Source organism: Cydia amplana, chromosome 16, assembly GCF_948474715.1.
Source record: "Cydia amplana chromosome 16, ilCydAmpl1.1, whole genome shotgun sequence".
NCBI classification, from domain to species: domain Eukaryota; kingdom Metazoa; phylum Arthropoda; class Insecta; order Lepidoptera; family Tortricidae; genus Cydia; species Cydia amplana.
Genome location: NC_086084.1, coordinates 11,405,994 through 11,420,411, shown reverse-complemented (window position 1 = coordinate 11,420,411; position 14,418 = coordinate 11,405,994). Strand labels below are relative to the sequence as shown.

The following is a 14,418-nucleotide window of genomic DNA, read 5'->3' as shown; positions in this document are numbered from 1 at the left end:
GCGTGTCTTGCGTTATGGATAAAGCTATACGCAAGTTGTATGGAGTTCCAGAAAATATACCTATTCAATAAACTACCTATACAATATTGTTGCAGATGTTCGACAATATAAAAGCTCTAGACTTGTACGTGGACCACACTAATCGCCCCGTTGCTGCCAAGATGATATCCGCTGAAGAGGAGGTTTTTACAATAACAATTCAATACGTTCTTAGGGCTTGCGAGTTTCATTGCATTGCGGTATTTGATGGTCGGCTGAATTGGATGTAACTTCAATAGGCCGCAATATACCTAAATAAACTTGCATGCAAGTTCGCGCGCCGTCTAAAATACATATTTTATGCGATGGAGTGCAATATACTAGGTGTTCGCAGAACTGATCGAATCAGAAACATGGAACTGCGCTCCAGATCTCGAGTTGTAGATGTAGGTGTCAAGACCGCTAAGCTTAAGTGGGACTGGGCGGGACATGTCTGCCGCATGCACCCTGAAAGGTGGGCCAAAATGGTTACCAAGTGGGACCCACGGAACACCATCGATGGTGCAGGCCGGGATTCAGGCAGACCGAAAAGGAGATGGTGGGACGACTTGGATACTTTTTATCCGGATTGGCAGGAAAGTACAAACGACAGGGTTGAGTGGAGGAAATAAGGACAGTGGGAGCAGCAGTGGGACAATAAACCAGGCTAACAAAAAAAATATTGTATATTTTGTCGTTATTGTAGATAATGGAGTTCCGTAACGTGGTGTACACCGAGGGGCGCGTAGAGGACTGGATGAACCTCGTACTCTGCGAGATGCGGCGCACCAACAAGTTCATCACCAAGAAGGCCATCTTCTACTACGGGAGGAACTGGCGCGTTCCCAGGTACGTTTATACGCCGAAAAATTAACGCCGTGTGAACCTAGCCTTTGGGGCCTTTGGGTACGACGGCGTCGGTAATGGTAAACAAAATGTACACAACTACAGATGTGCAAATAGCGGAAAGCTTCTAAAAAGTTGTAATAATCTCGGAAAATTCAGGAAAAATTAACAGGAAACAAACGAAGATTTTGGAAATGAAAAATTTCGATTCCAATGCTAAAATATAAGTTTCTGAAATTTTGGAAACTTTACATACCTACATACATAATGAATGCCTAGACGACGGCGAGCTGTGCGGTGATAGGAGCTGCCTGCCACCAGATAATAATAAAAAGTCTATGGTGATAATAATATGCATGTTGTGAACAATTTTGAGTTAGATGAATCCTCCACAACTATGGTTTCTCAATATGGGATTGAACAGTGACCACATGCAAAACCACACCATATAGGTATAGCCTGACCAGTAATATATGATAATTGTCAAGAGGGCGCTGTTATTCTCATGTATAGGTATTCAGTGTAGTATGAAAAAATTAGTTCCAGTGAAATTCCGCAACATGGCGCACCCTCAATAGATCCTGGTTCACCTATACTTAGGTAAATACCCCTTCTTTACAGACTGCTTTACTTTTCCACCAATTTTATTCATCTCACCAGGACGGAATGGATTTTGGAATACCAGGGCATGGTGTGTCTCGCAGCTAACGGTGTCTGGTGGACGGCAGAGACCGAGGAGACCTTCATCCGCATCCGCAAGGGCAACAAGAGGGCCATGAAGGAGCATCTGCAGGAGCAGAATGAGCAGCTTGACGCGCTGGTTGTGAAAGTGAGACAAGGTCAGTTATTATTGAGACCTAGACAATGTGTCACATCAAGCCTGAGTGACTTGAGTTGACTGGTAGGGAATGCCTTATGGTATTAAGTACGCCTTTTGTACAGTGTGTTTTCTTATGTGCAATAAAGATTAAATAAAATAAATAAAAGCCACCAATTTTTTTTTCTGGGCTTTAACTTTCACACTTCGTTTGCTATAGGTACCTAGAAAGCATCACCGGTCTGATGATGAAGAGCAAAATTGATTTTATTCTAGTTTTATAATTCTTAGACTTAATTGAATGGCTTTTCAGAGTGACGCCAATAGGGAATATTACGCGAAACTCTACGTAGGGGGCGCCACTTCCACAATCCGTCACAATCTAAGGGTCTACCGCAAACGAGAGAGTCGAAATTTTGCTCTTGCATATTCGAGCGATAAAGAGGCAGATAGCTGAGTTTCGATTTTCGCGTTTCCCGGTAGACCCTTTGTAAACAAACCGCCTTGATGTATCAATGTCAGTATGTATAAGTTACTTTAGGTTTACGATGGGGGCTAGTGCTGCCCTCTGGCGGCAGAACATTGCAGTAATACCTCCTATTCATTAATATGTCCTCAGATTTGAAGTCAAACGACCGGCTAAAGTTCAGAACAATAGCGACAATCGACGTGCACGCGCGCGACATCATCGAGAGTTTCGTGCGCGACAACGTGACGGAAGCCGCCGAGTTCGAGTGGGAGAGCCAGCTGCGGTTCTACTGGTTGAAGAGGGACGACAATCTGTGGATCCGACAATGCACTGGTTTGTTTAACCCTAAGTGTAAGGCCTGAGTGGACGCTCGAAGCGGAGCGTTCGGCGGGGCGTGCAGCGTGGCGTCGGGCTCACAAGTAATTTGAGCGGCGTGCACTAAGGCCGCTCCTAATATACTTACGCTTGCATTTGTTTAACATGCACGCCGCACGCCCCGCCCCGCTGCACGCCCAACTCGAGCGTTCACTCAGGCCTTACACTAAGGTTCAAGATGACGCCCCGCACATGATAGGCGTGGCGTTCAAAAGGTTAAGTGTGCTGAAAATTTAGCTTGTAGGTCCTACCTACATCCAACTTGAAATTCTAGGTGATAACAAGCAATCAGTATTAAGTGTCTTATTTGGAGTTAGATATTTCCTTGCTACTAAAAATCCTATAGGTAGGGGAAATACCGAGCCAAAAACCTGCTCGGACGCCTTAATTCGTGAATAGTTTTATTCATCTATGAGCTTACGATGGTGTGCCTTAGACAAGATGTTTCTTTGATTCAATGAGGCACTCTAAACCATGATGGTGCCGTTTTAATTCAACTATGAGTGTAAGTAATGCCATGCCTGTATTAAACGAGTCGATTTCTACCTCAAGGTTAATATGAGTCTTCTTGTTCTTTCAGTTGAGGCTACTTTGAGTCTCAATCACGCTTCTTACCGACGTTTTTTACACATTTAGGAGTGTTCGAGTACGGCTATGAGTACATGGGGCTGAACGGCCGGCTGGTGATCACGCCGCTTACGGACCGGATCTACCTCACCATCACACAGGCCCTCACTATGCAACTGGGCGGCGCTCCCGCAGGTACTTACAAGTCTGAGTCTGATCCTACCAGTGTGAAATTATCCGGATATTTATATGGTTCTAATAGGTAGGTACCTTACAAATTTAACATCCGGGTAGGTTATCTGAAGTATCACGTTAAGGATCTCCTAAAAAATCTTTAGGTAATTTGACACTAGTGAAGTTGGCACTCTAACGAGTTTTAGCTAGTTAAGACTTCCTTATTTGTGCCAAAGTGTTAAATCAAAAATCAAGCTGCTTTTTATATTCGATCTTCTTTTATAATTCACATCACAGTCATCTGTACATTATATTTTGATACTAATAGTGTACAATGCAAGCATCGCACATTTCTCGCGTCAGCATTAAATACAATGACTTTATAATAATTGCTGTATTTGCGATTACGCCATACATCGATTTATGAATTAGTTTACGTTTATACGTGCTCCTAGCTAGTACTTACTTATATACCTTGGTTATCAATAAATACATATACCGGAATCAGTGTTTCCATCAAGATTGCAATCAACCATCAAGAATCATATCAACTCAGATGTACGACCCGTACATCTTTTGGTCCTTCAAAGTTATCAGTGACTGTGACAGTGATTTCGTCCAAACGGCCTCCCACAAGCGGGTCTCACCGTGCGGATTGAACAGGCGCTGTGAGTCATCCAGAGCCTGATTATATTCATTGTCATCGGAGAACAGCATCAGTTCATCATCGAAGATATCAAGATTATCAAGAGACGTCTACTATCAAGCCAAGTAAGAGGAATCTCGAACTTGAAAGATCATCATTATCAGTGCTGCAGCAATTATCATCAATTTTAAATCAGGAAATCAGTATCATTATCAAACATCAAATATCAGTGGCCACAGTATTGTCAATTATTTGTTGATTAATACTTATTATTATTATCAATATCTACTCAACTACCTATCAATAAATCAAGATGAGTTCGGAAAAGGAAATGGAAGCGATTCGCAATGATCAAAATCAGCTCATGGCCAATATGAACAGGCTATTTGAGAACTACAAAAAAGATGGTCCAAGCCGACGAACTGAGTCTAACATCAATAACAAGTTGACCGGCCTCGACGGATTCTGGCAAGAGTTTCAAAGCAATCATGCAAGGCTGGTAGCATTCCAGAACGAGGATTGCACTTATTATGCCGAAAAGACTTATAACAAAACCAAAACCTTCTACGAATCAGCTAGGTCTGTATTGCTAGATCATTTGGAAACAGCTAAAAGCGCTCCTCTAACAACGAGACCTAGGCCAATCTCACAGAAACCGGCAGAACACCCTTCGTCAGCAATGCCCAATTGGGCCGAAGAAAAAACAAAAAGTGAAGAAGTGCACCCTGGGCCATCAAATCACCAGAGCCGTGCCGTCCCTCAAGACCAACAATCTGAGAATCAAGAAAAGACGGCCACCCGGGCTCCAGTCAATACAGGGTTCGCAATTCCACCTATTTTTAATTTCACCGAACAACCAAGCCTCGATGCTGCCAAGTTGTCAGAGAAGATGAGAAAACAACAGAGCAACTTCAAGGCCTTCGCGCATACTTTACATTACATAGACCTCTCCACGATTAATGAAAAGTGGGAATTGGAAGATTTACTTAAATCAGTCCAGTCTCGTTGGGCAACCATTGACACTCTGCACTGGGATATCGACAGTGAACTTCTCGAAGACGACGAAACCTATAATCAAACGTTCTACAAATATGAGAAGAAATTCCAAGACATCAAAAAATCTATCAATTCGAAAATATGGTCCATGGCTCACCGTGAGAAATCAACCCCCGTCATGGACATACCGCCGTTTAGTGGGAACTACCAACAGTGGGTTTCATTCAAGGATCTATTTAATGAAGCCATACATCATAATCGCTCCATGTCCAACGCACAAAAGATGCAATTTTTGAAAAACAAGGTCAGAGGTGAAGCTGAAAAACTTATTCAACATCTCAACATCAGCTTAGAAAATTATGAAACCTGCTGGGAAATCTTAAACCACAGGTACAACAACACGAAACTAATTTTCACCGCCCACCTCAATAACCTGCTGTCGCTATCAACAATGCAACAACAATCATATCAACAAATCAAGCGTTTACATGACACCACCAACGAGTGCTTAAACGCCATCAGGAATCTCGGCGTGGACACCTCGTCATGGGATCCGCTTATAGTCCATATTTTATCACAAAAGTTGGACGCGGAAAGTCATACGGAGTACGTCGAATCATTAAAGAACCCACGTGACTTGCCGACCTTAAAGGAATTCCTAGATTTCCTAGAAATGAAGTTTACATCATTTGAAGCAAGCCGTCGCAAGTTGGACACACCAAAACCATCCCAACAATCAGAAACATCAAGAAAACCTTACTACAAATCATTTGTAGGCATAAAGGATTCATCATTATCACAAAATAAATCAAATGATGTTAAATCAAGCTATTATCAAAGAAAACATTGCCCAGTTTGTAATAAGAATCATGGCATATTTAATTGCGAAACATTTCAAGGTGCAAAGCCAGAACGCAAACGGAGCATTATTGCAAGTTTGAATTTATGCAAAAATTGCCTTTACAATCACTACGATAAGGAATGTTTTTCAACAAGTCGATGCCGCACGTGTCAGGAAAGACATAATACACTCGTCCATGATGCCTACAGTCAGAAACAAGACACTTCCGACCTGCTTAATAAACGGAAAACTGTTGCAACTATTACGCAAGAATGTAATAAAAATATAGAAGTTTTATTACCAACCGCCCTCATCAAAGCAAGGGCAGTAGATGGAAGTTATCACATTCTGAGAGCATTTATTGATCCTGGAGCACAGATGTCACTGATCACGGAGGCTGCGGCTCAACTTCTACAAATACCCCGAGAAAGCTGTGACGACACTATGTATGGCCTCGGCATTACTGGAAACACCTGCAACGGCGTTATAAACGTCACCATGTCATCAATGCATTGTGACTTTCAATTTAACGGAGAGTTATTTATCATGAATAAACTCACTCTTCCATTACCGAATCAAACCTTCATCAAACCCGATCTGTCGTACTTAAGAGGACTTCCACTGGCAGACCCGGATTACAACATCAGCCGCCCTATCGATATAATCTTGGGAACAGAAATCTACGCTAAATTCGTCCAAAATGGTACCATAATAAAAGGCGACGACCTTCCTGTAGCTCAGAAAACTAAACTTGGGTACATCATAAACGGAAAGGTCCCACTGCCATCGTATCAATGCTGCACCGTCGTCAACAACATGACTGATATCTCACGCTTCTGGACCATAGAAGACATCAATGAAGCATCAAGTTTGTCATCAGAAGATCAACATTGTATAAACTTCTTAGAGTCGTGTATAATGCGTCTTCCAAAACATCAAACGGGACAAGTCTGAACGACATCATGTACAGCGGACCCAATTTACAACACGACTTATTGTCACTCATCATTAAATGGAGACAATATAAGGTCGCGTACGTTGCAGACATAGAAAAAATGTTTAGAATGATTGGTATAAACATTCAAGATCAAAAATATCAAAAGATCATTTGGAGAGACAACGAACATCAAAGGTTTCGAGAATACGCATTAACTACCACAACCTACGGCACCAAGGCTGCCCCCTGGTTAGCCATAATGACGTTAAGACAGCTGGCCAAGGACGAACGCCACAACTATCCTGAAGCGGCTAAAGTCGTAGAAGAGAGTTTTTACATGGATGACCTTCTACACGGCTGTCACGATCTCGAATCAGCGAAAAAAATGAAACAACATTTGATTGAATTGTTAGAATCAGGAGGATTCAATCTTCGCAAATGGGCATCAAACACACCCGAACTACTGCAAGGAGTTAGCAAGTCTCAAGATCAACAACAAGCTTTCGAATTCAAAGATCAAGAAACAACGAAAACTCTGGGTCTACGCTGGCACCCGCAGGAAGATCTATTCACTTTTCAACTAAAAATTACACCGCTATCAACTCTAACATCGATCACAATGACGAAGAGAGAGTTACTGTCAAGTATAGCGAAAGTATTCGACCCTCTGGGGTGGCTATCGCCAGTAACCACGAAATTGAAGTTACTGTTTCAAAATGTCATATCAAATGACATCGGATGGAACGATCAAGTGCCCCATAATATCAAGAAGGAATGGTACACAATTTCACAAGACCTACAAACTATCAAAGATATCAAAATCCCACGTTGGCTAAATACCTACAAGAATCAAGACCTTGAACTACACGGGTATTGCGATGCATCGACTAAAGCATACGCGTGCGCAATCTACTGCCGTGTCATCCCTACCGATGAAAAACAATCAACGCCGCCGCCGGTACTGATAGCAGCAAAATCAAGACTCGTACCGACGAAAAAAGCTGTGACCTTGCCGAGATTAGAACTGTGTTCAGCTCTACTTCTATCAGCCCTCATGGAGAAGGTCAAGCAATCCCTATCAGAAAACAAAATCAAATTGGTCTGCTGGTCTGACAGTACAGCAGTTTTGGGATGGCTAAACGGCGAACCTAGCAAATGGAAGCCATTTATAGCTAACCGGGTTACGCAAATTACAAAAATCATACCGCCGACTTGTTGGAACTACGTCAAGTCCGAGGAAAACCCGGCCGACTGCGCTAGTCGCGGAATCACGGCCCAGCAATTACTAAAACATCCTCTTTGGTGGAATGGTCCAAAATGGCTATCATCGTACAGTGAAAATCAAGAAAGGCCCATATTCACTACGGATCAAGAGGTTAAAACATCAAAACAAAGCCACGCGGTAACATGTAAACAAACCGACGGGGACATTATCAATGAATTAATAAGCAAGCATAGCAACTTGACACATTGCACCCGCGTGCTCGCATGGATACTACGAGTGGCTTCGCGGCGTCAGCAAAACTCGAGTTACCTAACAGCTGACGAGTTAAGAAGCGCTAAAAATAGAATCATCAAGTACGTGCAAGAAAGAGAGTTTGCAAATGAAATCAACAATTTAAAAACAAATCAATCAGTGGATTTAAAGAGCAATATTTTGAAATTAAGACCTTTCCTGGATCAACATGGAATGCTACGCGTTCGAGGACGACTTCATAACGCACACATCAGCTGGGAAATGAAGCACCCTCTTATCATTCCACATAGAGGTCGCCTGACGGAGCTGCTTATAGATCAAGCACATAAAGCTGTTTTGCACGGAACCGCCAAACTCACTCACTCCAAACTAAGAGAATCAGTCTGGATAGTAGGAGGTAATAGAGCTACGAAAAATCTCCTACGCCGCTGCATAACGTGCCTTAAGCAGAAACCTCCAAAACTATCACAACTCATGGGTGACTTACCTGAGTCAAGGTCAAATCCATCAAGGCCATTTTATAATACCGGTGTGGACTATACAGGATACGTATCAGTGAAGGCAAGCAAGGGTCGCGGCATCAAAACGACTAAGGGCTACATTGCTGTGTTTGTTTGCATGGCAACAAAGGCAGTGCACTTAGAGCTAGTTTCAGACCTAAGCTCCGAATCATTTCTGGCTGCTCTACGGAGAATGTCCGCCCGGCGTGGAGCACCCCGTCACATCTTCAGTGACAATGGCACGAATTTTACTAAAGCCAACAAAGCAATTAAAAGGGAGTATGAAGAGATCACTGCCTCGCTAGATGAATCATTCTTCAAAGCCATCAGCGATATGAACATCAGCTGGCACTTCAATGCACCTTCGTGGCCCAGCGCGGGCGGCCTGTGGGAAGCGGCCGTCAAAAGCCTCAAACATCATCTTCACCGAGTTCTGGGAGAACAACACCTAACCTTCGAAGAATTTTCGACTCTATTGGCACAGATAGAGGGGTGTTTAAATGCACGTCCACTGTGTGCATTGACCGAAGACCCTGATGACTTGGATTACATCACGCCGGCACACTTTTTAGCAAGTGGTCCGACTCTTCACATCGTGGAGACTGAAAGGGACGAGCGTACGCGGTGGCGCCTAACACAGAAAATATTCCAAGATGTATGGAAAAAATGGCAAACTGAATACCTGTGTCAGTTACAATCACGCTGTAAATGGACGCAACCCAAGCCAAACATTGAGATCGGCGACGTCGTAATCATTCACGACGCAAACTTACCTGCCGGCAAGTGGGCTCTTGGCAGGGTATCAGAGGTTCATGCAGGAAAGGATGGCCTTGTCCGTGTCGCTTCAGTAAAGACAAAAAATTCAATAATCAAAAGGCCCATCATCAAGCTGTCAAAACTGCCAGTATCAGAAAACGAATCATCAACCAGTGAAGAACAGAAAAAAGATTCATCGGCCACGCCCCCTGCAAAACAAACAAATCAAAGAAAACCAGCAAAATCCAAACTTATTGGTTACATCACTATGGCGCTTATGATGTTCATGTTATTTATATCGCCGGCGCAATGCGCTCATGACGTATCACGTTTCAAAGAGGGACAAGGCATTTACTTTGATAAAATAACAAATATGAAACTGGCCCGAGACGAGTGGAAACTTGTAGTTTATTATGACATCAATCCATACTGGGAAGGATCAGAACTATTTTCCAAATACATCAAGCACTTGGAAAATATGTGTCACGCCATCAAAAATAAACAACAGTGCAACATCGTACTCACTCAACTGCGTCATGCCTTTTCGGAATTAAAATACTACGACAGCATGCTACTCGGTCAACGTGTCGAATCACCACGAAAGAAGAGGGCATTCTTCAACGGCGTTGGTAACATCGCTTACAGCCTATTCGGCGTGCTCGACGATCAATTCGCCGAACAATATCAGAAGGACATCGACCTGACCAGAGCTAATGAAAAACACTTGGCACAATTATGGAGGAATCAAACCTCGGTTATAGAAGCGGAAGCCAACTTACTAAAGAGAGTTGAAACATCAATGCAAAATCAGCACAAAACTTTCAACCAACACATAAACAACATCGAGATGAGCCTTAACAAACAGGCCACCGAAATTCAAGAATCAACCCAAATTAATGAAATCACCGTGTCATCAATCATCGCTAATAACATACTCGTGAACCTGAAAAGCATACAAGACACTTTATTGGACACCATGGCTAACGTCATTTATGGCAAATTCAACGTTCACCTCTTGACACCACAACAGTTGAAAGATGAGCTGAATATCATAGCCGGGCAGATGCCAAATGATTTGACTCTACCCTGCGAAAACATCAACACCGATCTACCTAAACTATATCAATTAATGAAGGTGCGAACAAAAATGACCCGCCAGTACCTTATCTTCGAAATCAAGATTCCCTTAGTATTTCAAGATGTGTACGAACTCTTCAGATTAATATCAATTCCACGTCAAGTTGGAAAAAATATGATCAAAATACGACCTATAGCAGATCAAGTGGCTATAAATATCAAAAAAGAATCGTATATACCTATGTTGGATGAAACCGTAAATAAATGCTCGCACTACGATTCTAATACTCTTATTTGTACGCTACAAGGTCCAATTTATCAACTAAAGTCTGACTCACACCTTTGCATTGCCGATCAAGTTTCAAACGAGTGCTCAGCTGACTCTGACACTTGCCACAACATATGGACGGAACTAAGCACTATGAATACATACCTATTTTTTTGTTGTGACGAATGTACTGCGAGAATCATATGCGGACAGGAGGTCAAGGCCGAGCATCTAAATAAGGCAGGAATCATAACCCTTCAAACAGAGTGCGTGTTAAATGGAGACGCCTTTACCATATTTCCACAGAAGAAACTTTCGAACGACATCAAAACACAAGCAACCGTTGTTAAATTCGACGTGCCCTCCATAAACAACGTTATAAACTTAACAGTACCAGTCTTACAAGGCGAATCAAATGGTCTTGAAAGCAATGACAAATATTTCAAGGTCATCAAAGACCAAATCGAACACATGAAGAACGAGGGAGCGCTATCAGACAGAATCAACTACCACGACGTGCATCACTACACAGTAATCTACGTGGTCATGGGCATCGTCATCGTGTTAGCAGCGCTGTACGTGCGTCGCTGCATTCGACGCCGCCAACTCGTCGCGCGCCTCACTCCTTCGTTCGCCGCCGCCGCCGCCCCCCGGGAGAGCGGTTGCAGACCAACCTCGATGTCATCCACATCGCGCAGCTCCATCCCATCAGCGACCGAGCACAACCACAGTGGACAACCCCCTGAGAGACAAGATCATCGCGTCGCGGCAACTGCGCTCAACTCTACCTCTATGTTTAGGGGATTTACTTCTATCAAATAATTTAATTCAACTTAGATATCATTTGATTCAGTTTCAAATTATCTCACTATAACAATCAGTTTTATATAAAAATATCTTAGCATCTCTTATCAACTTCTCATCTCCTGGCCGGGAATATGTACAATGCAAGCATCGCACATTTCTCGCGTCAGCATTAAATACAATGACTTTATAATAATTGCTGTATTTGCGATTACGCCATACATCGATTTATGAATTAGTTTACGTTTATACGTGCTCCTAGCTAGTACTTACTTATATACCTTGGTTATCAATAAATACATATACCGGAATCAGTGTTTCCATCAAGATTGCAATCAACCATCAAGAATCATATCAACTCAGATGTACGACCCGTACAAATAGGGATGTGGGATACACATTGAAGAAAAAAACTCGTATCAGTTGGCAGTTCATAGTCGGTATTCCTTCCAGGCCCCGCCGGCACAGGAAAGACGGAGACGACCAAAGACCTGGCCAAAGCCCTGGGGCTCCTCTGCGTGGTCACCAACTGCGGCGAGGGCATGGACTTCCGCGCCGTGGGGCAGATCCTAGCCGGGCTGTGCCAGTGCGGCGCGTGGGGCTGCTTCGACGAGTTTAACAGGTCATTCGATTGTTTTCCTACCACAGACTGTAATACAATTGCGACCAAGGACCTCAAAGCCCTGGGGCGTCTCTGCGGCGAGGGCATGGACTTACGTTCCGTGGCGCAGATCCTAGCCGTGCTGTGTCAGTGTCTGTGGGATGTTTCGACGAATTTAGAATAGAATAGAATTTAACAGGTCATTTGATTATTTACTACAAGACAGAGACGACCAATCTTGGTCATAGCAGATTTCTGCCTGGTCCTGACTGCGGGGAAGGCAAGTCTAAAATTGCTGATTCAATTTTGCAATTGTGGGCGCTAGATGAGATTGAAGCCAGTAATTTAATGTCTGATCAAATTGTCAATTTGATTGTCACGTTTGGACGCCAACTTGAACTTATTGCAATGATGTACCTACTTGTTCCCCAGGATCGACATCTCGGTGCTGTCCGTCATATCCACGCAGCTGCAGTGCATCAGGAGCGCCTTACTCATGAAGCTCAAACGATTCACGGTGGGTATATCTACAGTCATCATCTTCCTCGCGCTGTCCCGGCTTTTTTGCCACGGCTCAGTGGTCCGGTTGTCAACGAATCCCGAGAATTGGCGTAGGCACTAGTTTTTACGAAAGCGACTGCCATCTGACCTTCCGACCCAGAGGGTAAACCAGTAGTAACATATACCTACTAATATATGGGGTAAACTAGGTGGGATTAGTCCGGTTTCCTCACGATGTTTTCCTTCACCGAAAAGCGACTGGCAAATATCAAAATATTATATAGAAAGAAATGGTGATAAAAATATGAAATAGTAATGTTACTTTTAAAAAGATTTTAATTAGGTATTATTTTCAACAGCTTCGAGTTCAGCCAAAATTAAATCTTGAATCTTAGATCTAAGTTTTAGCTTTCGCACCAATGGAATTTTATTCATATATGGGAGCAGACTCTCAAAAAACAGCAAATCATGACTTTTGTCTTTTTCATTCTCGAAAATCTTTAGCTTCTTTTTTATTTGCGAAAGTTGATTGTTATCATCGGTCAGAAGTCTTTTATTCTGTGGTGATTCTTCCACCATACAAGCATTCTCTTCATAATCCACGCTGAAATTTGATTCTTCTTCTGAGTTTAGTGAACGTTTTAAAACAATAATGGCTCATAATATTGCCAGGAAGTACAGGCATTGTCCGTGCCATCGACGTTTGAAGGTTTTTCCCAGATTTTCTTGTGTTCTTTGAAGAAATATGCTCGCATATTCTTCCATCTTGATTTTATCGTCTTGACTGCAAGAGAAAATTTAAAATGAAAACATATTATAATGCAGTAAACATTTTTGATACCTAAGTATAGTGTACAGTCAACAGCAGAAGTTGCTAAGCGGGCGAGGTGTTCAAAATTACCTTGACACGCTCTTATTCTCTTAACAATACGTCGCGTCAAATTCATTTTGAACACCCGACTTGCTTAGCAATTTCTGCTGCTGACTGTACGAATCTGTCTAGACCCGTTTATTGGTAAAAACGAAGCACACGCGTATTTGGAGACGTCCCGTCCTGTGACTACAACAACAAACAATCGAATCGAATTGTTGTTGTTGTACATACAAAAACAACAATTCGAGTTAAATATGTGGTTTTGACCTTCAATTTACACGTGAATCACAAATGATCAAATATGCGTTACGAACCGTCTCTTTGCAACTCGTAAGCGACTTCGTCCCACAATTTCTTCAAAACAATCGCATTTTTGTGAAGGTCGTTGTCCGGATTTCACAGGGGCTCCCTTTTGTACACAGCTTCTATTAACGCGTCGTCCATTTAGATTTTAGTTGGCGACTTGTTTTTTTGTCGCAAAAATCGTGTGTCTTCTTCGCTACACGCCAGGCAACTAGCCGGACTAGCCAAGTAGCGATGCTATCTAAGGGGGCGGCGGGCGTTGAACCCAATATGGCAAATTCTAGAAGTATTTTATCTGTATGGTGTTGTTATGCTATAAAAAGTTTTTAAATTTGTAATTTATCTTTTAACTAGTAGTTTTGGCAAATTATAAGGTATTTTATTAAGAGCCCAGCAGTGGGACACAGTGCCAAAGGCCTCTCCCCTCTTTTTCCACTTGTCTCGGTTTGGTAATAATTTTGGCCCCAATATCAATTGTAAATAATGCAAAGATAATTATTCAGCGTGGCTGATTAAATACCTAATTACTTCAGTCCTACAGAACCTAAACTAAACCTAAACTCTTCTTATA

The 14,418-nt window shown here is 42.6% G+C and overlaps 1 protein-coding gene across 1 annotated transcript in view; it reads left to right on the top strand.

The window, feature by feature from the left end:
- The window catches only part of LOC134655366 (dynein axonemal heavy chain 10), an 82,109-nt gene that overhangs the window by 26,737 nt on the left and 40,954 nt on the right, over positions 1-14,418 (top strand). The window contains exons 41-47 of the mRNA XM_063510814.1: positions 96-182; positions 725-867; positions 1,525-1,703; positions 2,301-2,483; positions 3,162-3,287; positions 12,022-12,190; positions 12,602-12,686. Coding sequence (XP_063366884.1) covers positions 96-182; positions 725-867; positions 1,525-1,703; positions 2,301-2,483; positions 3,162-3,287; positions 12,022-12,190; positions 12,602-12,686 — 972 coding nt within the window. The remainder of the gene's footprint in view (positions 1-95; positions 183-724; positions 868-1,524; positions 1,704-2,300; positions 2,484-3,161; positions 3,288-12,021; positions 12,191-12,601; positions 12,687-14,418) is intronic.